At 37.3% G+C, this 23,180-nt stretch overlaps 1 protein-coding gene across 5 annotated transcripts in view; it reads right to left on the bottom strand.

The window, feature by feature from the left end:
• Positions 1-10,339: 10,339 nt before the first annotated feature.
• Positions 10,340-23,180, bottom strand: part of SPOCK3 (SPARC (osteonectin), cwcv and kazal like domains proteoglycan 3) — a 213,243-nt gene continuing 200,402 nt past the window's right edge. For all 5 annotated transcript variants that reach the window (XM_086463943.1, XM_086463944.1, XM_086463945.1 and 2 more), the window contains 4 exons: positions 19,889-20,110; positions 12,933-12,995; positions 11,538-11,675; positions 10,340-10,512 (listed from right to left, as the gene is read on the bottom strand). In XM_086463943.1, the coding sequence (XP_086320069.1) occupies positions 10,340-10,512; positions 11,538-11,675; positions 12,933-12,995; positions 19,889-20,110 (596 nt within the window). The remainder of the gene's footprint in view (positions 10,513-11,537; positions 11,676-12,932; positions 12,996-19,888; positions 20,111-23,180) is intronic.

Genomic DNA, 23,180 nt, shown 5'->3' with positions numbered 1-23,180 from the left:
TAGGTCATGCAATTTTATTTTCTTTTCTTGATGATCCAGATGTGGCTTTCCAAGTCCTAATATTCAACCAATAAAAGGAAAGGGCAATAAGCCTCCCAGGAGCTCTTGCCTAACAGTTTCCCTCTCAAGAATTTACCATGAAGGTCAACAATGGCAAGATGTATGGCCTGATTATTTGCACTTTTTATAAAGTATTTGACAAATTTCTACTAGACAAGTCTTCTTTCAAGGAACAGCCAGATGAACAAGTGTGAGAGCAAGGCAAATGTGCTGTAAGAGGGAAAATAATACAGTGAGAAGCACTTGTAAAAACACTTACTTTCTGAATCAACTGTTAGTTCCCAGGGAGTATGAAGTTGGCCATCTGTTGCTGCTCAAATCATATGTGAAGGGTCTTCTACTGAAAGAGATCTGTTGAGCATATGAAATACTGAGACCAAGAGGAACCTTGGAGCTCCCTGACTGCTGTAGTAATTCTTAGAAGACTGGAACTATTGAGTGGCAAAATAGATGCAACGAAGGCGGAGAATAGATCCAGATATATGGAGAATTGGCTCATGCAGCAGCTAGCTATTAGGTGTGATGATTTTCAACACAATGAAAAAGAAGTCTCCCTACTAAAATCACATTCAAAAAAGGGAACAACATATTACAGTTTGGCATAGTTAGAGGAGTTGAAATTGAATTTGAAATGAATGATAATTGAATAATTGAAAGTCATACCTGCTCCCTCTGTAGTCAAGACCATTTCTCAGAGGATGTGTTGATCGCTTCATGAGCCTGCTAAGATGATGCCACGTGAAGGGTGACTTGCAGGATGGGAAGGATGTATAAAAGCTGTTTTGGTTCTCTCCAACAGCTTCAAGAAGGAAAGTCAGGATCTGCTATATGCTTTCACAGCTCAAATGAGACCGGAAGCATTTTCTGAAGCGAGAGACCTGAGTAATGGCTAGAACCATAGCTATAGGAATTCATTTTCTTCAAAAAGGGACAGTCTTATTGATGTTGTTAATGGCTGGGTTTGTGTGCATGTGTAGTCCATGTGTTGACATTCTGAATTTACTCTAGGGAAGAAATGACAGTATCTCTTCTAAACCCAGTATCTGGCCTGGTAAGATTCAGAGGGAAAGGCTCATGTTACCACTACAGATCATACACTGAAGAACATGTTGTTGCACTGAATGAACAGAAAAAGTAACTATTCTCCTATTCTCATAGCCACTCATCATTTTCACTTGTTTTCTTCTTTATTATTTGCCAGATAGTGTCTGCTAGATAGCACTGCTTAGGCATAAAGCCTTCCACTAAATGTAAGCTGTTATGGTCTTCCATAGGGTAAAGGCAAAGCACAATGAACATTGGTGCCTTTGGTTCAATGTGTCCCATTTTAGATATGTTGGTATTCTTATACTAAAGTCGATGAATATCTTTAGCAGTATGTGAAATTGCTCCTTCAGAACTCAAGGGGATTTGAAAAACTGATATTCACCTTCTCTACGGCACCTATGATTTTACCATACTCTATCATATCCTCACTTATCACCTTTACTGCAGGACTGAGCATCCCAACCGGTTTTTCTTCTTCATATAAACCAGTCTTATCTTTGATTATCTTCGTTATCCTTTCCTGTTACATTTATACTCTTTGGAAACAGGGAAGATACAGAGATTAGCACAGAGAAGGAGCAGCATGTGCTTATACAGTGAAATAAATGATCTTCTTCGGATTTCATTCTCTATTTCTTTCCATTATCCCCAAAATAATTCCTGATACAACTGGCTTTCTTTGACTGTTGTTGAGCATTCAAGTGATGTTTTTAAAAAAACTTTGTGTTTAAATCTATTCTAAGTCATTACCCATGTCTGAATCAGTAATACTTAGTTTAGACCTTGCCATGTACGTGAAGTTAGTTGCCTAAACACCATTTTCTATTTCAGAGATGGGAAAAAAAAAAATTAGCTCACATCTCTCAAACATGTATTGTTGAGTGAAAAAGTGTGAAGCTACGAGCAGTCTATGAGGTGGACTTGAAAACCTGGAAAGGATTTTGGCTCTGACAAATAACCTAAGCCAGGATGTAACACAACATTGGATCGCTTATCTCTGTCTACCTGTAGATGATATTCTTACTAAATGTTTAACTTTCTGTTGGTATGATTTCAAATTTAGAGTTGCCTTGAAACTGCATAATTTAGCTCATTTCTTAGCAACATAGCTATGAAAAAAATTTAGGGAGCTCTGGAAATTTCACTGCAGCATTTCAACACAGTAATCATTTGATGACAACAAGTTGTGTATTGTGATGGACACATCTGATGGACAGGATGCCATCCAGAGGGACCAGGAAAAGCTTGAGAAGTGGGCCCATTATGAACTTCATGAGGTTCAACTAGGCCAAGTGCAAGGTCCTGCACTTGGGTTGGGGCAATCACCAGTATCTATAAAGGCTGGTGGATAAACAGATTGAGAGTAGCCCTGCAGAGACAGGCTTGGGGGTGCTGGTGGATGAAAAGCTGGACATGAGCCAGCAGCGTGTGCTTGCAGCCCAGAAAGACAATCACATCCTGGGCTGCAGCAAAAGACGTGTGGCCAGCAGCTCGAGGGAGGGGATCCTCCCCCTGTACTCCACTCTCATGAGACCCCACCTGGAGTACTGTGTCCAGCTTTGGAGTCCTCAGGAGTTCAAGGCCAGGTTGGATGGGGCTTTGAGCAACTTGGTGTAGTGGAAGATGTTCCTGCCCATGGCAGGGGGGTTGGAACTAGATGATCTTTAAGGTCCCTTCCAACCCAAACCATCCTATGATAAGAAAGACATGGACCTGTTGGAGCAAGTCCTGAGGAGGACCGCAAAATAATCAGGGGGCTGGAGCACCTGCCTATGAGGACAGGCTGAGAGAGCTGGGGTTGTTCAGCCTGGAGAACAGAAGGTCCTGTGGAGACTTTATTGTGGCATTTCAATAGCTAAAGGGGCTTATAAGACAGACAGGGACAAACTTTTTAGCAAGGCCTGTTGCGACAGGACAATGCATAATGGTTTTAAACTAAAAGAGGGTTAACTTAGACTAGATATAAGGAAGATATTTTTTTATAATGAGGGTGGTGAAACACTGGCACAGGCTGCCCATAGAGGTGGTAGAAGCCCCATCCCTGGAAACATTAAAGGCCAGGTTGGACGGGGCTCTGAGCAACCTGATGCAGCTAAAGATGTCCCTGCTTACTGCAGAGAACTTACACTAGATGACCTTTAAAGGTCCCTTCCAACCCAAACCATTCTATGATTCTATGATCATCTAAAATATCAACGTTTTTGTTTCCTAGATTCAACTAAAGGAAATTATCATAAGCCATTGCTTTCTAAGTAAAGTACCTGACATGCTCTAACATCACAATTCTTAACATGAAAAAAAAAAGGGAAGTGATAATTAGGTTTAAGACAGTGATTACAATTCATAACTCTCAACATGTGGCTATTTTTTGAAGTATTTTTATCACAAAAAGATGCTATGCTGAAGGAAAATGGCACCTTTCGGCTTTTATTGTGTAAATGCTGCAGTATAATTTCTTCCATCACGAGGGAGAGTGACTGGAATCTCTCTCCATGAAAAATGTAGCTTTGGCAATTTACAGCTATTTGCTCCATGAGCAGGTATAATCCCAGAACTATGGGATATAGTGTTGTCTGCAGACTGATACAAATAAAGATCACAAGACTAACAGAGCCTTTAGAAAAAGCAGGGGGAGCAAGAGCAGTGTGGGGCTTTCTTTCACTAGGTTACTATTTTTCATAACTCCATCTCAGTAGTTTACTATATTTTTTAGATTTCTGCTTTGGTTTCTCTTCTCTTTGCTATCATTTCTTTATTTTTCTAGCAACAGCTGAAACAAGAACACTTTAAAAGTTAAATTAGAAAGAAAAATTAGAAACCTCAGAAGCACATTTGTCTGAGGTAGATAAAACAGTAGGGAAAAGCAGCTAACTGTTCTGTGCTTATAGTCCAGCCAGGAGAAATAAAAAGTTGACACACCTGATTAAGCAAGTGTCTTTTATGAAGATAAAGTACAGAACCCAAAGAGGCCACTGTTGTGGGACTATCCAGTTTTCATAACCTCACTATGCCAAAAGGGAAAAGTGTTCCCTTTTCTTCCATCATGCCCAGGGAAGCAGCAGCAGCACTACCATAAAGCCCTTAGACTTATGAAATTCCCCTTCAGCAAACCTTTACTCTGTGGCAGACCTGATCCCTCTGTGGTCAGGTCTCAACACAGTTACATCAGCTGCACAGGAGCACAGGGAAGGATAACGCAGCAATGACACGTGCCAGGCAGCAGAGGTTTCTGAAATCCTGTGCTGCTCACGATAGTGACATTCACTTTGTTGTGTCAAAGGAGAGAGAGGGGGGCTGCATGGCAATGTTCCTGTCTGCACATAGAAAGAAAAAGACCTAACCCTGCACAGCAGCAAATAATAGGAATTTTATGCAATTTTATTCCTGCTGTTGAAGATTAATAGGCCTTATTATCCACTGTTATGTAGTGATATTCAAGAAGCAGTAGAGTGGGAGAGAATTTAAGATAAATTGACCTCTAATTGACATTAAAAGACATGTATTACAGACTTGAAAGGCGGAAAAAAGAGATTCTTTCACTCACTTTCTCATAGTAACTGAAATCTAATATAACTGAGATCTAATATGGCCAGAGAACAGTTAACCAGGCAGCTAGTGATTATGGTGTAAGTCAGATCTATAAATCATAGGAGTAATAAACTGTAAATTTGGGGATCTACTCATTACCTGTTTGGCCTTAAGACATACCTTGTGTCAGCAATAACATTTCCTTTATCTTTACAAAACTAATACAGGAAATTTACAGAGACAGCAATGTTTTTTTTCAACCAGTACTGCCAATTCAAATGAAAGTTACCATGCAGAGAGACAAAATAGTAATGCAATTTCTACTACATAAAAATCAAGCTATCTTAATGGACAAGATATACAACTTCCAATGGCATTATTCCACTTTTACATCAGAATCCAAGTAAATTACTTTTATAGAAACAATAACTCTGGACAATTCCCTGTACTGAGCCAGGCAAGTATTTGTAATGGATGTACTAGATTACATCTGGGCAAACACCTGCTATAAACTACGTCTTCTAAGGAACTCTTTAATGTGCTAGTAACACATCCTCAGTTTCTAGGCTGGTCGATGGTGCAATTCCTACAGATGCTTTGTGCCACGATACCATTATGGGACCTGAACTTGTCTCAGCACTCGTACGCGATTTCTGATACTAATTATATGCTGTAAAGCTACATAGCCTAGCAAAAACATGTGTGTGTGTACATTATGAAGCAAAAGAACAGCATGAGCAATGAACTTAGAATCCCCACACTTTTTTATTCAGTAATAGGATCAGTCAACTACTCAGACAGATGCTGCCCCAACTCTGTCTCATTCCAATTTTTCTCCTGCCTTCCTTTCCTTTGCACTTGCCTTACTTAGAGCATTACTTTTTTTTGACTAACAAAATTATCTTCCCATGAGCAAAGACTCTTACTATAGATTACCATTGCTGTTTTTTTTGGTGGGGTTTGTGGTTTTTTTTTTTTTTGAAAGAAGAGGAAAACTTCAGTAATCTTTGCTAGCTTTCAAGAGAAATCAATAAAGTAATTTGTTAATCACTACTCTGTTCAAACACCCCAAACTCGTTAAAACTTGGTGTGCCCCCCCCCGCCCCCACAGGCACACAGAAATCAGTCAGAAGCATTACAGTTACAGAACTAGAGATCCGATCTCCTCTTCTTCACAGAGACTAAGGTCCATTGGACAGCATAACCTCACCAAAACGCATCCATATATAAGCCTGTAAGCTAAATAAACTATGAAAAGGGAAAGGACTTAAAGTTTTCAAAAAACTGGGTATCTGATGGTAACAGCAAGACCCATAGAGCACACCCTCGGTGCCTTGTGCTGGTATAGGCAGCTCTTTCAAAACTGCACTTGCCTGATAAGCAGTATAATGACCCCAGTTGGAGTGATGTGTATTCATAATTTTTTTTTAATTCAGCAGACTGCAGAGTGTTCTACGAGTTTACAGAGCAGCTGTGAATGCTATGAGCAGAGAGGGACAACAGGACACCTCTCTGTCCATCTTGGTTTTAACTGATGAATTTCGGCCATCTTGGAAAAAATTATTACAGGCATATGCACGAGTTTTGTGGATAGCCTTGTCTGAAGTTTTAATCAAATTTTTCTATGGGATTATATGGAAAGTTGGTGAAGAGATGTCTAATGCTCTGTGTTATTACCAATGTTATAGCATGGAGATTCTTTTTAAAACTAAGCATGCACATTTCACTTGTAAAACTCACCTTCAAGAGCACAGACAGATACTGCGCAGTAGCCTTTTTTTTTTTCAGGATTTGGTTCAATTAGCATCTAAAACAACAAAAAGTTCAAACAGAGGTGTCATCTTTTAGGCCAGGCAACTCTATTTCCCATTCTTGCTCTGGTTCCTTAACTTCAGAAAGCCATTTCACTGGATGAATTAACATGTTAGCAAACTGCACCTGTCCTGTACAATGAGTACAATGACACCGTGTCAGTGGAGATCTGCTTATGACAAAGGGTCACCCTACTACTGCATCATGTCCAACATGGTACTTGCCTTCAGGAGAGGATTGAGTTTTTTTTAAAACTGTTGATATTTTCATTTTAATTACTTACCCAGCGAAAACTGGTTAAGTTGGGGATTCTTCCAATCCATTATGTTGTTCTTCAGGTTTATCCTGATCTGTTTCTTCAAACAGAAACTTGGTGACAAAACTACCTAGTGTCCACTGAACTAACTGAAATAAAATTGTGAGTGATTTGCTACTAATATATTTAGATTAGTAGATAAACAGTAAAAAGGATTACTGTATTTCAAATAAATCTGTGCTGCCACAGCTCTATTTAAATCCAATTTTTAAATGCTTTTTGTAATTAGAAATATATACACTGTTCTAATGAAACCCTGTAAATACAATTATTTTTTTTAAATTTCCTATGAAGCATAATATTAATCCACCTTCTGATAAACTTCTATTATTCCACCTGGGCACTGGATTTTTTAATAATAATAAAAGAAATCCAGTTCTTGTCCACATGCACAAAACAAGCAAAAAATTTCTTATTGTCATTATATTCCATCCTCCTCAGTCTTGTACAATAAACCAATTTTTGTACAACTAATCCAATGATGCAAATTCTTTCCCTTTTAAACTAAGTATATCTATGTGGCTTGACCTGAAATATTCCCTCTGAAGACTATGTAATAACTGATTTCATTGCATTTGGTATTCCTTACTTTTCAATGAATCTGACAATTATAATTCCACACATTCTCAGAAAAGCACAAGGATTAATCACTGTATCTGATAATCTCCAAATTTGTATCAGTATCTTTGCATATTTGTAAGTACATTTACATGTGCACAATTATAAGATCAAGAAAAAACAATAAATAACTGTAAAAATACTGAAGTTTTAAAATGAAGGGCTTCCTACTGCTTTCTGCCTGACTGTACTGATGAGGACACACCTCTGTGCAAATTTTTGGCTATGATGGAAAGAAGGAAAAAACTTCTGAATGGTTTCATTATTTCATGATGCTATATTATCAGCCTTTGCTTTTATTTGTTCTACCTGCTCCTGATTTCATGAATTTCTTTAATGCTGTAGTGGAGTAGTTTCCAGATCATTTGGCTTCATGAAAGCAAATCAACACCATAATATTAATACATAGAAAAATTTACCTTTTTTTAAAAAAAAATAAAGGATGTTTTCAAAGGAGTCTCACATATCAAGCTCTTCTCTGGCTTTTCCTCATGAATGAGAAACAATTCAACTGTTGGTTGTTGCTGTTATTTTTCAACCACAAAAATTCTCGACAATGACCCCGAAACTCCATTGTCACTGTTCTTTAGTAAATTTAGCTATCTTGACTTACTTCTAACTTTATGATAGGTAGCTTTTGATATTCAGGGATTTAAATCCATGCATACTCCCTCCACTTCCAGTTCAGTGGGGAATCTTCAGGGAAGAAAGAATATAAACTTCTTTCGTGCTCTTCTGCATGAGAGTTCATTTTAGAATGGTTTTCATACTGTAATCCCACTAGGCTAAACACATAATGAATTCTCTTTCCATACTTTAATTTTCCTAATATGACAAGTTTTAATGAAATACATGTTTAGGCTGTCATATAATGACCATTTGTCACATGATTAAAAAAAACCCCAAAACACAAGAGTACTTGCTACATCAGCCAATAACGACAACATTTTTTTCTTCAGGTTCTTTATTTAAAATCAATTTATATATCAGTTTATTTCAGCCATAAGAAACTGTTCTCTGATAAAATTCCACTATATTGGAATGGTAAACTCTTCACTACTTTTATTTAAGAAAATAATACAACTGTGCCCCACAAATTATGACAGAGATTGAAAAGAAATATTTCTCTCTCTCTTTACTATGTAATGAAGACAATGTCATAAAAGTACACAACAAAGCTATAGAAAATTCAGAGGAAAATACAGAAAAATAAAAGCTCCCTATGGGTTCTGCCTTAGTCAAAATTTCTTCACTGGAAACAAAACATTAATAAATGGCTTTATACAAATAAATACATATTTTAATGGGTGAAATGTATCTGAAACAAGAATTCTTCATGTTTCAAAATTTCAAACTATGTAAAGAGTCAAAATGATGGGCTATACTGGCCAAAGGTTGGTTACAAGAGTCTTTATTTTGTAAACTATACAGAAACAGTAGAAAAGAAAATGCATTATACTTTTCAATATTACATAGAATAAACATTAAATTTAGTATTTAATGTGTAGAAATTAATTCAAGTAAGAAACTTATTTTCCTTTTAATTAACGATGGGAAACCAGTGATCCAATCTTGAAATTATACAACCTGTACTATTACATTATACAGGTCACATCAATTTTATTGTGGGCAGAAAGCAATAGATATGATATGAACAAAGATGGTGGAGTCCCAGAATGTCTACACAATTAATTATCACGCTAACATAAATACAGTGATTAAAGTAATTTTCTCTACAGTCAAATCTTAAGTGCTACTCTACACAATAATTATAATCTAGTCCACATGGTAATTACATAACAATAGGAAAAAGAAATTAAAATAACCCATTTTCTTCATTCCAGCAGCAGTACCTATACTGGTATTAATTTGGTAACTGGGTGTGCTTAGCTATAGCCTAACATCCTATACTGGTATGCATGCTAAAACCTCTCTATTTCTATTTTGCAAGGCACCTTTACAATACGTTCTCTAAGTTTCTGCACTAGTAACAGAAAACATGAATTAAGATAAAGATGCAAAACTATTTCCTGAATTAAGAAAATAAAAAGTATCATTATACATTTATTAAAAACTACCTTGGGGCAAGTGCCAATACTCTGAAATATAGTCATGTATAAAGGTAATATAATTTTAAGCAATTTTTTTCCCCATGTAAAATATTTTATGCTAATCTGATTAGAGAGAAATACAGAGAAACAAAAAAGGGTGAAGAAATGTTTGAGTAAATGATGATAAAGCCTATATGACCTTGATATGAAAGAAAAATAATTAAGGAAGGACAAGAAAACTTAAGAATTACAGAATTGGTGCTTGTTCATGCTACTGCTTTTCAAAAATCCTTTCAATGACCTAGCCATTTCCTAATAAAAAACATAACTACAAATGCAAACACAAAGGACTTTGCTTTATTCCTCCCCCCTCCCCCCATAATTTTTCTCCATACCTTTGGTTAATTAAAGGCTGGTGAGATGCTACTCGTGCACCAAAGTGTTTCTTCTGTAATACATTTTTGATTTATTAAATCGACAATTTGCAAAGCCTGCAGGGCCTAAAACACTGACAGAACTGAAGGTAAGTTACAATATGTGTTCTGAAAAGGACATGCACAGTTCCAAGTAAGGGCAAATATCTTTTCACTGGAGTTTTAAAGAGACTGGTTGTCTTTATAGTGTGTTTTGCACATTTATATTTTCAGTAGCACATAACATTTCTTTCTTCAGGCTAGAATTCCAATGTATTTTCTTCAGCACAAAGGCATTTAAAAACTCAAAAGCACATAATATAATTATTCTTATTTAAACAAAAAAGTCTATGACTCCAGCCGCAATGTTTGAAATAATCATACAAAATATACACGTTTGTTAGAATCCTTTTGATCTTGGAGAGCAAAGGGATTTTATGAAATGTCATCTTGTGAATTTTAGAAAGGTACAATTCATGGACCCCCTAATATCATCAAATATATCCATCATGATCATCGTCATCATCAACATCATCATCTCCTTCATCTTCGTCATCATCTTCCATTTCATCTTCATCATTCATTATTTCATCTGCATCATCTTCATCATCTGTCCATTCATGGAAATCGCCAGAGGCAAAATCACCTGAAGTCTCTAAATCAATAGCTAGAAAGGTATGACAGTTATAGAAAAGACAAACAAGATACACTACATACTTATAGTATAATATACGTAAGCATACCAAAGGCACACCAGAATATTTTTTATTTATTTTTTACTTATTTTAAGCTACACAGTGTGAAATAAAACATAGAACTAAAACATAAAACCCACAAAATTCTTTTGTCTTAAAGGAAAACCACTTCAATAGGGATTGATTTCAGGATGTTAACAAAAGGAGAAACATTTTATGGATTTGTAGAACAACTGCCAGGAAGAACTGAAAAAGATTTAAGTCAAACTTACAGATGACAATAAGGACTACTGATAATATACACTGTCCCTTTTTCAGCTCTTACATATTACCTTGAACTATCTAGAACTGTCCATTTATCTAGAAATGATCCTGGATTAGATGGACAAAAGGCCTGAGCTTGCATGTCAAATATTGTGTTAAATTTACCCTTTGTTTCTGCTATGTTCTTTTGTTGCTAAAGAAGTGGAAAGAAGTAATGCAAGACTTTTTTTTTTTTTTTTTTTAAAGGAAAATATTTTATTGCCATTTTTTATACCTGGAGCATCAAATAAAATTGACAGGAATTAGCGGAAGAACTTGCACAGTTCTGCAGGGAAGGGAAAAATATGGGAAGATTTAGTGTGCTAGGAACTTTTGGCAATTCCCTCAAACACAAACTGAAAAAAAACGTCAAATTGAATTCAGTAGCATGCTGATTACCCAAAGGGATTTCATCAAGCATTTTGGGGCTTGTCTAATGCTGCTCTAGATAATTAATTTTCTCTAGGTTTATATACACTATGCCAAGTACATACATGAGGTCTATTAATAGCTGACACAGTGATAGGAGTTGCAAAAAATAATGAAGTAATAACAAAGTATAATTTGTTATTTTTTGTTTCAAAATCCATGTAGTTGGGTCCCACATCTGTTGTTACTGAAGAAATTTAATCTGGTTGATAATCAAAGGGAATAACACCTCTAAACCAAATGCCACAAAGGGTTCTTAACTTACCGCATTCTGCTGCACCATTTGTTCTGGATCCTGTCACCTCATTACCGTATCTGTCAACACACCAGCACTGCCCTATGCTTCCATGGCACTGACTTGGTTTGTAATACCCATCTTCATCACATAAGGGGATGTACTGCCCTGTGATATACAAATATTAAGTAAGAATATTAAAAACTGCCTCTTGGCCAAGGTAACAATTATAGCAGAAAGTAACTATCTTTTGCTGGTTTCTCATTCCAGACTCTACACTGACTGGTTTGCTATTACTAGATTCAGTTAAGCAGAAAGTCACTGAATATATCAAACGTGGGAGGGAAAATAACACATATCAGTCTTGGACTGTTTTCAAGAAATAAAGTGATGAATCTGCCATTAAATTTTTCATTGATCCTGTGACTCATATTCCTTACTCCATGAATGTCTCAGTCAAGATCTTTGCTGTGTTCTGGGGAAAAGGCTCAAATGTAGCACCCAACATGGAATGGGATGTTCTACAATCTGGGGAGTACAAACAAGTCTGAATAATAAAGGCCAGACTTCCTGGACTAGCAAGCTATCTGCTACAAGGCTTAGGAGCTATTTTCATTCAAAATATATTTTACAATCCATTTAGTTCCCTACTAATATTTAATTACTCCACCACAGAAGACAAATGTACTGTGACACACCAATTTTATCAACAATAAATGCAAAAAAAAGAATGTTAAACTTGCATTTACATGCAAAATACCTAGGCAAACCAGGCTCTAAGCCAAAAAGGTTCCCCACCAAGAGTACAAAAGACACAGTCAGGGACTCATTTTGTGAGGCAGTGACTAGCTTAAGGCTGAATAACCCACTGTTTTTCATTTGGAACGAATGCAGACTTTTTTGAAAGAAACATAAAATGTGGACAAACCACAATGAACAAAACATTCACATGAAAGCACTTGGAAGTGTATAGTTGTTGTTAGAAACCCTCCTTAGCTGAAATACAGTTTTGACTACTTTGGGCCAAGCCTTTTATTGCAGCTTTTATACAGTAGCTAACAGTAAAATGAAGATTTTACATTTCAGTAATATTGATATTGTAAAAACTGACACACAAAGATTTCAATTACTTAAAGAATATTACAGGTAAAGGATCAGCAGAGATGCTAATTTAGGAGTGCCTTAGACTGTTCCCTCTATAACTGTAAAAACATACCTTCTATTAGGGTAATAAAACAGATGTAATATCTTTTGGTAGGTAAGGTAATAAAACTAAGTTTAATAGCTTTCAAATATTTCATAAATTTTGTTGCTGGAATTTACTGTGGTCTATCTCTGTTGGATTAATATTGATTTTATGTAGCTGTTTCACTAGGATTATTTATGTAAGCAATAAAACCTTCAAAAAAATGATCTATGGCTCACCTAGGAGCTTCTTTCCTCCTTGCTGCTTCTGAATGTTGCTGAGTTCTGTCTGGCAAGGTGGGTCTAAAATGACATAAAAAAACGTTAAACAGATTACACTGTATCTAGGAAAAAGTGCATATGACTAAATTTTCACAGTTTACTATGTTCTAAGGTCACTCTACTGATCTTAAGAAACAACACATACATCCTGCATTAGTAGTCATGTTCTAAGCTCTGAAATAAAAAAAATACTGCACATTGCTACAGCTCCAGATTTATGACTTAGAGCACCACCACGGATTTGCGCAGAAGGCCATGCCCAGTTAACACAGCTGTAAGTAAGCATCTAGTCACTAGTTTGGAGGACCGAGGAATGCTAGACCAAAACACTAACTCTATCACACCCTATTTTACAGAAATCAGGAGTGTGAGCGAGAAGCTTGCCTCATGTATTGCTTAGAAGCAGGATGGCTCTTCTAATTCTTTCCCTTTTGTCTTTGTTAGAAGTCATGTTCAAGTTTTGTATTTCATGTACTACACTAAGAAGATAAGAATTTTCTCCACTGAAGTCTGTAAGATGGTGATTCTATTGCAACAATTTAAGACTGAATCCTACGGGTGCAAAGCTCCATGTCCAGCAAACTAAGTTAAAAACAGTGGCCAAAATTTAGGTGGCTCTAAGAGGAAGAAGGTATTAAAATTGAGTTTTCCATTCTTCAGAGTTATAGCTTATTCCAGTTCCGGATCATTTCCTTTTCTACTATCTATGAAAGCAAGTCACAGTATGCCTCATGAATGGGAAGGAAACAAGACCTGAATGTGTATACGTTACTGTGAAAGAACCAAAGGCAGAAAAGTACTAATTGGTGAACGCTGATATTGCATGCTACATCAGACTATTAGCACAAAGGCATTTCTTATTCTGAATCAGTAGCAATATTAGTGAGTTTACTCACATGTGTCTTTAGCTTATACCACTCTCAGACAATATTCTGATAACACCTCACTAAAATCTCACATTCTATGAATATTAAATGCATTTTCCATTTTAGCAGGCTTTATTATTTAGAATACATGTTTGCCACGCAATTAACTCAAGGCTCCCTTCCGAAATACAGTAAAACTACTTTTTTTCCATGCAAACAGAAAAAAATTTTCTGAGCTAGTTTAAAGATAAGTAAGACTGGCCTAGCTTATTGATGAAGCACACACTTAAGACCAGAACCCAGTCACTGTGTACACAACGGGTAGGCAAAAATCACTTGAGTGGTGATAGTCCAAGAATTCCTCCTAAGGGAACACAAGAGTGCTCACCCTTTTAGCCAGCCGAGAGAAGCACAAGCTGCAAAAAGGAGTGTGGGAACGGCAAGAAAACATTGTAATACATGGAGATGCCTTTCTTGTGGAAATGCTCAAACTCTGATGACAAATGCCTAGATGCACTGGGGATGAAAAATATATTTCTGGTGAACACAGAGCCTCTTGGCTGGCATAGCCTAGATATACCAATAGGCCTTTGGTATTATTCATGAGCTCTTATCTGACAGAGTAAATTTAGACTTAACATTCTGAATGCTATTTACATACCCCATACATTTAAAGAAGCTTATAAACATTTAGAGTGGCCTCGACTCCGGTGTGCTAGGTTTTCACACTAAATCTATAATGATTCTCTTTAGAGTGAAGGCCTTAAAAGTAGGCTCTACTTTTAAAATACTGTTCACAGGAGTCTTAATGTCAGAACAAGTTTTCAAGAGATGTCTTTCCAGACAACCAAGCAATTTTTCTCTGTGTGCTCTTGAAAACCACTGGGACTTGGTATCAAGTGGGTATTGGGCTTTAAGTATTTAGTGTCTGAGTATTTGTGCTAAGGCTATATAAAGTTTTAAATTTCTTGTTGTATGAAGTGCTTTGATGATGATCACCCTTCACTATTATTATGCCAGAGATGTTAATTACCTTTCAAAACCAAAGTTTCTGTCTTTCCTGATATTAAAGAGTTAAGCTTTTAATTGTACAACATTGAGTATCAACTATTTCTTAACCAACTCGTATTTCTGATTAACTGGTAATCTAAAAAATTATAGTCATTTATACACAAGTACCACAGGCTAGAAGGATCTAGGATTGTGGTAGATTTGGCAGTGTTAGGTTAACGGTTGGACTCTGTGCTCTCGGTTGGACCAGATGATCCTTGAGTTCCCTTCCAACCCAGTATTCTATGATCTTAAAGGTCCTTTCCAACCTAAATGGCTCTATTCTATTCGGCTCTATTCTATTCGGCTGTCTTTCAAAGAAGATGGGAAATATGCTGAAGGAGAAGAACTAGTCAAACAGGAAAAATACATGTATTTTTGTTCTCTGGAAAAAAAATCCTAAATTAGAAACACTGAGTTGCACACATGAGCATTAGCATGTGGAAATGTAAAAATGATGAACTATGTCTAAAGAAAAAAAAATTAATTTACAGCTATAAATCTTTGGTGGTATAATTACAAAGAGGAATACCACTAACCAAAATGTAACAAGGCAAGATGAGAAGGTTACTTACCCAAAACTCTCTTCTTCTCAGAAGCTAGACCTTCAAGATTCACACTTAAGCTTTGCTTCTCAGGAAAAAAGCAGCAAAAATTCTTAACAATACTAAATCACTCTGGTACTTAAAACTGTCAAAGAGAATGGCAGGCTAGAAGTTCAACCAACTCCTTTTCGTCCACAGCATATCCTTTCTCCTCTCTCCCCAAACCATAATGCTTCCCTCTTTATTTTTCAGGTAGTTCCTGAGTTTGGAAAAGCTTGCTTTTAGATTTCTGAACTTATTTAAGTAAAAAAAGCAGTGCCACTGGACCACTTTCAGGAGTGTTGAGCCAAGGAGAAAAAAAATCCTTTACAAAAACCAGTGCAGCGGCTTTCTTTGAAATAGAAATTAATCTGACATCAGTCTTTCTGATAATCTGAATACAAATAAGAGACCTAATCATCTTCATCCTTAATCTACTTCCACAAATGTGGCAGGAATTGTCTTTCTGACAATATCACTGCATTTTTATGAGTGATTCATGAACTACTTAACAGCAGCCATCCATAGTTCTTCAGTGCTCAAAGTACTGGTGTACACCAGAGTGTCCTATGTTATTAATACTGGCCCTTGAGTCATCAATATTCAGTTGTGTCACGAAGTGCTGCAAGGCTTACAATCAAGCTTTGATTTACCAAAAAGTGGCACATTTACAGAGCAATGGGAGTAAAACTAGTATATTTGACAAAGAATGTCTAGAATTTTTAACAGACATGTCTCAAGGAGCTGCTACCCACACAGTGAGACTCTAGATTCTCCATCTTATTCAGTTATAAACCAGTGATTTTCTATCTATCAAGTAGATAATATTTGGCAGAGCCCTTAGCTTCCGGTATATGGTCAACTGCAGATTAGGCTGCCATGTTGTGCCTTGCATGTGCTTGGGGTCAAGTATTATAATTGTTCTTGGACAACCGAGGCTTGAACTTTAAGGATTTGAAGCATCAATACTGCATTTCAAGAAATCTTTCTGGGGACCTCAATTACATGTTAAGGGACATTACACCTTCCTTTAGAACCATCTATAAACATATTCGAAGTCCTGCAATCTGAAAAGACTGATGTAGCAAATATGAATCACAGAATCACAGAATGTTAGGGGATGGAAAGGACCTTGAAAGATCATCTAGTCCAACCCCCCTGCCAGAGCCGGACCACCTGGAGTAGGTCACACAGGAATGTATCCAGGTGCGTTTTGAGTCACAACAATTGTAATTCTTCCGTAAGACAGATTAGTTTTAAAGTCATAAAGATGTCTTCCAGCCTTGACAGACAGAAGAGCCTGTAGGAAAAAGGCATCTAGAGGAGTGGTGGACTAGTAGATCCATGTAGAGGCCTGCAGTAAAGAAATACTTAGGTGCTAAGCATTAATATCCCCAGCAAAACTGGGTACTTGCCTACTCTGAAGCAGTGATGCAACAAAACCAAGGCTGTAATAATGATGAAGCACTGGCAGAAAGAAATTGAACCTATGAAGAGGCCAACACTGCAAGTGCCTCAGCATTTAGGTAAGCCAAAAATGCATCAAACAACTATGAAAACAAGTTCTGAACATGGGCACTGAAAGCACTTGCATGAATTGTAGTTGAAACTAGAGGGCAATAGCGACCAAAGTGTACAGGAAGACTTGCAAAGAGCACTGGCAAAGTGCAGATCTTCAAGTGTTGCAGAAATGCATTATAGTGTCTTGGATGTATCTCAGAAATACTAAAAGACACTCAAAGCAGAATAAGGCCAAGAAAAAATGCGATAAGCATCACTGAGCCATACATAAGTGTTTAAGCATTAGTGAAGGCAGGACAGCTACTTCAGGATCATCTTTTTTTGAGCAAGAAGTTTCTTATATTGACTAGAAGTTGTGAGTAATGTGCAGTAATGGGTCTAATGTACTGTAATGCATCACGACAGACCTCAAGCAGAAAGAATGAAGAAGAGTTGCAAGTACTTGTCTGATCCTGACAATCTTGAACTGTGAAGCTAAGATCAAGAGCAAAAGGGCTTCTCAGATAATGACTCAAGCAAATAGTAGGTATTTTTAAAAAGCACAATGGAATTTCTATTCCAGTATGATACATATTGTTGACTAAATTTTGTATTCACTTTGAACACTGTTAATCAACACCAGTGCTGTAAAACTGTAGATTTGCCCAGAAAGCACCTACTAAGCTCAATGGATACAGACAGCCATCTACATGCCTCGAAGCATGCTGTTAATATCAACTTATTTTAGTAAAAATCAGAAAGAAGCCACTGAATTTCTCTACTTAGCAATCTCTTTGCTATTAATAGCAAAGGTCTAGTTAAAGGTCTAATTTAGATTGTTCAATCAAGTAAAACATAACCAAACATGAAGACATTACAAGGTTTAGCATAACACTGCAAATTATGAACAGAGAATTCAGTGGGTCACTAATACACTAGGGAATTAGGACTCAGATCGTTGTGCAAGAGCTAACAATAAGATGTGACAAAAGACTTTTTTCTTCTTACACCTTCAAAAAAGGAGAAGAATACTTTCGTTGGCAGTGTTAATTTGGAGGGATGGAGTGCGTGTATAATGTGCAGGGATTGCCAAAACTGAGATATCACCTCACTCACAATGTTGAGGATACACCTTTTTTACTATATGCTCAAACATACTGTGGCATCAAAAGCTATCTAATCTGTTTTAAATCAGCACCTTATCACAACACCATGGTCAAGACAGTGAGGAAACTGGTAAAAAGGGAAGAAAATCTTGATAATGTTCAATTCTGCAATGGGGAGAATCAGTGTCACCAAAAGCTGGATCTCAGATTTTCAGCCTTCAGGTACATTAATACCACTAATATAATTCAGTAGTGTTTAGATCAGTCTTTATGATACTATCATTGGCTTCTAGCAGCACACTGAGCAAGTATTTTAAACAGTACTTACAGGCTATAGCATGCAAAATTACTTTAAACTAATACGTAGAAGTGCTTTCTTCATGCCCTGGTTATGCTGTATGCATATGAAATTAGTAGAAGAGCCAAATGGTAGAAGAACCTTGGGCCATACTATGTGGATATTCTGGGACCACATGTTATGTGCTGTACTTTCTCTGATAATTGAAAAGAATTATACTGCCCTCCAAAGAGTTAGGGTGTCTATATATCAAGCTGAAATGGTTGCGGTCGTTGTTTTTTTAATTTTAAAGACAACCAAATAAAACATGTTCTTTACTTTAAGAACTACTTTACTTCTGGGATGGGTTATTTTTCATTTACTAACTTTGTTAGCAGTACATACACGTTCATAAAAATAGAAGCCAAAATATTGTTCTACTATAAAACTGTTTTGAAAGAGTAAATGTTAACTTTTTAACTACAAAGTTACTAGAGAAAAGAAGCCTGCTATTTAGTATGTATCTACAGAAGTACAGCTTTATTTTTGTTCCAATTTACAACTGGAAGATGTGGCATGATAAAAATCTTTTATTTCCACAGAGATCAAGAGTCAAACCATAGATGCTGAGTGCTAATGGGAATTTATCATGAGAGCTTTAAAGGCAGAAGTGAGATTTAAAAACTGGTATTAAAATTTTCCAAAAAAAAAATTAACTGACTTTGCAAACTTTCCACCAACTCAGTCTTATCTCCTCTACTGGCAGTAGAAATTTGGACCCTGATTGCTTTTTATCCCTTTGAAAATCTCCCTCATGTTAGTAAGAAAAACGAAGGGGTAACTCTCTCCAGTTTCAGCCAATATTTAGTGAGTATATTCTTTGATTCATTACAACTGGTTTGATTATAAAATTTATGTGATGTCTCACCTAGATCTAAAATATGATCCTCAGGAAAATAACACAAGTTGTGTTTATTTATTTAACCAAATTACATCAGGACATTAACAAAAAATTAATCTAGGCAGTATAATCCAATTGGGTTTAGGTCCAAATGACTGGAAATAACTTAATCCATAATGTTCATTCTGTTATTTCAACAGGCTCAAAAAACAGAACATTAAGATGCCAGTTTACCAAAAAAAAAAAAGTTTATTTTATATTGTAGGCAAAGTAGATTGGGAAAGAAATAATTTAAGTAAATTTGTTCTTTCTTTGGTGTCTTTCCTCTGCATATTTACTGGAAGTTGGTATGAGAAACAATATTGCTGTAAAAGCATTAGCCACTGTTTTCCACTTTATTTAGAATCCTTGAATTTCTAGCAAGCCTTTCCATTTAGCTTGGGTTATTTGTTTGCTTTCTTGTTTTACTTCATTTTAGGTATTCACAATAGATCAAAAACTTTAACACAAATTCATGGTACAGCATTTAGGAGCTTGTAGTTCACTGTAATCATCTTAGTACATTAAAAAAAGATAAAGCATGACAAAAAGGTCAGTCATATACCTATGCAGGTTGTTCTCATCTTTTACCTTGCTGTCTTTGGAAGCAGTAGCACCACTCATTGTTAGATATCAAACTGTCCTTGTACGTGTCACAAGAATTGAAGAACGCCCTGGTGCACGGCTCATTCTTGTCAAGGTAAATGCTTCCAAGTTCTGACTGGTCCAACAACAGGTCATAGTTCGTATCAAGCCTGTTAAACATCCAGCCAAGGGAGTCTTTGCAAATTGGCAAAATGCTGGTATCAAATCCTAAGGGGCAAAAAAATTTAAGAAAATAAAATAAATCATACAGCAGGAAAGATACAGCAGCTCAATCACCACAAAAGAATGCTGCATCAGGGAAATTGCTCCAGTGGTATGTAGATACAGTACATAAACAGTGTATGCTATTGAAATACTATGTACAAATTATATGTCAGCTTCATTTAAAAAAATATTGAATTAACCTGCTAAAAAAATTAATCCCACCATCACTCTCAAAGCATTTAGAAATATGAGTTTTCTTGTCAAACGTTACACCTATAGCACGCACATTATGTACAGTAATAAGTGATCTACAGTGATTTCCTGGAAAATAATTCTGTTGAGGAATTTTAGTGCTATTATAAATCAAGGAAGTAAAGCTTAAGTGGTTTGCAATGTTTACAGAACTAAGAAGAGAATAAATTCCAGTCAACTTGTTGGAGTCCCTCTTTTCCTTCCTATAACATATATTAAATTCTATGAAAAAGGAACATGATACTCAGCAATGCCTTAAAAGTTACAATATTTTATCTTTACCTGATGTACTTTACATCTTGGAGGAGGCCATGGAAAAGATGATTGCTAAGAGCAGCTGGCTGCTGGTATCAGACTGTAATGGGTCTGCGTGGCAGGGTTTTGGTAGCGGGGGGGGGTTACAGGGGTGGCTTCTGTATGAAGCTGCTAGAAGTTTCCCCTATGTCCGATACAGCCAATGCCAGCCGGCTTTAAGACGGACCCACCACTGGCCAAGGCTGAGCTCATCAGCAACAGCGTTTTTCGCCTCTGTGACAACTTATTTAAGAGAGTGAAAAAGTTGTTGCGCAGCAGGAATTGCAGCGAGTGAGAGGAGTGAGAGTATGGGAGAGAAACATCCTGCAGACACCAAGGTCAGTGAAGAAGGAGGGGGAGGAGATGCTCCAGGCGTCGGAGTAGCGATTCCCCTGCGGCCTGTGGTGAAGACCATGGTGAGGCAGGTTGTCCCCCTGCAGCCCACGGGCGGTGGAGCAGATGGCTGCCTACACCCCGTGGAGGGCCCCCACGCTGGAGTAGGTGGATACCTGAAGGAAGCTGTGACCCCGTGGGAAGCCTGCACCGGAGCAGGCTCCTGGCAGGACCTGTGGCCCGTGGAGAGAGGGAGGCCCACGCTGGAGCAGGTTTGCTGCTAGAGACCCCGTGAGGGAGGCTCACGCTGGAGCAGTCGGTTCCTGAAGGACTGCACACCATGAAGGAGACCCATGTTGGATCAGTTCATGAAGAACTGAGCTTGTGGGAAGACTCACGCTGGAGAAGTCATGGAGGACTTTCTCCTGTGAGAGGGACCCCACATTGGAGCAGAGGAAACGTGTGAGGAGTCCTCCCCCTGAGGAGGAAGAAGTGGCAGAAAACAACAGAGTGATGAACTGACCCCAACCCCCATTCCCTGTTTCCCCTCCTGTGCCGCTGGGGGAAGGAGGGAGAGAAATCGGGATCAAAGTTAAGCCCGGGAAAGGAGAGAGGGGTGGGGGGAAGGTGTTTTAAGATTTGGTTTTATTTCTCATTACTCCTCTCTGAGTTAATTGGTAACAAATTACATTTTTCTGAAGTCGAGTCTGTTTTGCCCATGACGGTAAATGCTGAGTGATCTCCCTGTCCTTATCTCAACCCCACAAGCATGTTGTTATTTTTTTTTTTTTCTCTCCCCTGTCCAGTTAAGGAGGGGGAGTGATAGAGCAGCTTTGGTGGGCACCTGGCATTTTGGCCAGGGTTAACCTACCACACAGACCTACTAATACAGCTTACATCTTCCTAAATTGTTGCTTGGAATAGGAGGCATCAGGAACAGGCTGAGTTAACTATTCCCAAAGCCAGAGCTGAGACCTCATGTTTGTTTTTCCTGCATCAACTGTAAAATACATGCAGACTTGCATATGGACATGGATGGGAGATTCAGAAACAACCAGGCCTCTTGCCTATATAGAAGATATGTCTTTTCCAGCCACAATGATTCTACGATTCTATGTGAGCTGCATATAAATATACACATACATTTTTTCCTGTTCATGTGCTGTGGGTCACACCACAGGCTTACAGTGCATGCGGCCAGGCACTTGAGTATACACCCTAATAAGGAACAAGATTTAGGGCTACTAAATACTGTTCTTCTAAAAACTTTTAGGGAAGAACTGAGCACTGAAAAAATGAGATTGGTGAATATGGTTACAGAAAAGCTGACATGAGAGCACATAGGCATTCCCAGTTTCTACTGCTTTTAAAATCAATCCGGCTGGCCTTAGTTGTTCTGAAAACTGTTTCTATACTGCTAGAACAGGTCAACTTGGATAAGACAATTATCGGATTTAGAAATCAGCAGATTTTCCTTTATATATATATATATATATATATATACACACACACATACACACACGGAATTGTCCATGCTATAGTGGAACAACCATTTCAGAAAGGAAAAGAAGAAAGCTGATAGCACCAAAAACTCCCCGTGGAAGTCAGACAACCACATAAACTCCCCTTCCCCAGAAATACTAAATTAAGTACGACTTTTTATCAGGGTGGTCTCATTTTTTCTTGCCTCCCTGTTGATCTGTCACATTCATTATTATTTCTACTCGACAGCAAGAAAAAAAAAAAAAAGCAAGCCATTTGACATTTAAGATATTTTTATTTACCTCTACAGCTCAGTTCCTGAAGGCCTCTTAACATTTTCCAGATATTTATCTTTTCTCTGCTAGTCCTGCTTTTAGCTAGAGATCCTTCTGAAGACCTTGGATTCAGAAAAGTTACCTACCTTGCCTTTTGTGTACCTGCAGAAAGGGAGGAATTCTTGTGCTCACAAAATTTTTCTGAATTTGGAATTCTGGCCAGCTCACCAAACGGTAAGACAATTTGAAGAAAAATGACACAGATTTCAATGAATAAGATGCCAGCTAGAAGGGAATATAAGATAAAAGCCACTTTAAAGATGTATTCAGGGATGGATCTTGTGGGCCAAACTAGGTAATTGTAGAATAATACAACTGCATGTGGAATTTTAAGTGTAACTTTATTGAAAGAGGCATCACTTTGGGACAAAGTATTT

The sequence above is a fragment of the Leptosomus discolor genome, chromosome 4 (genome assembly GCF_034619465.1).
Source record: "Leptosomus discolor isolate bLepDis1 chromosome 4, bLepDis1.hap2, whole genome shotgun sequence".
NCBI lineage: Eukaryota > Metazoa > Chordata > Aves > Leptosomiformes > Leptosomidae > Leptosomus > Leptosomus discolor.
Note: the sequence above shows the minus strand (reverse complement) of the source record. Positions and strands in the feature narration are given on the sequence as shown.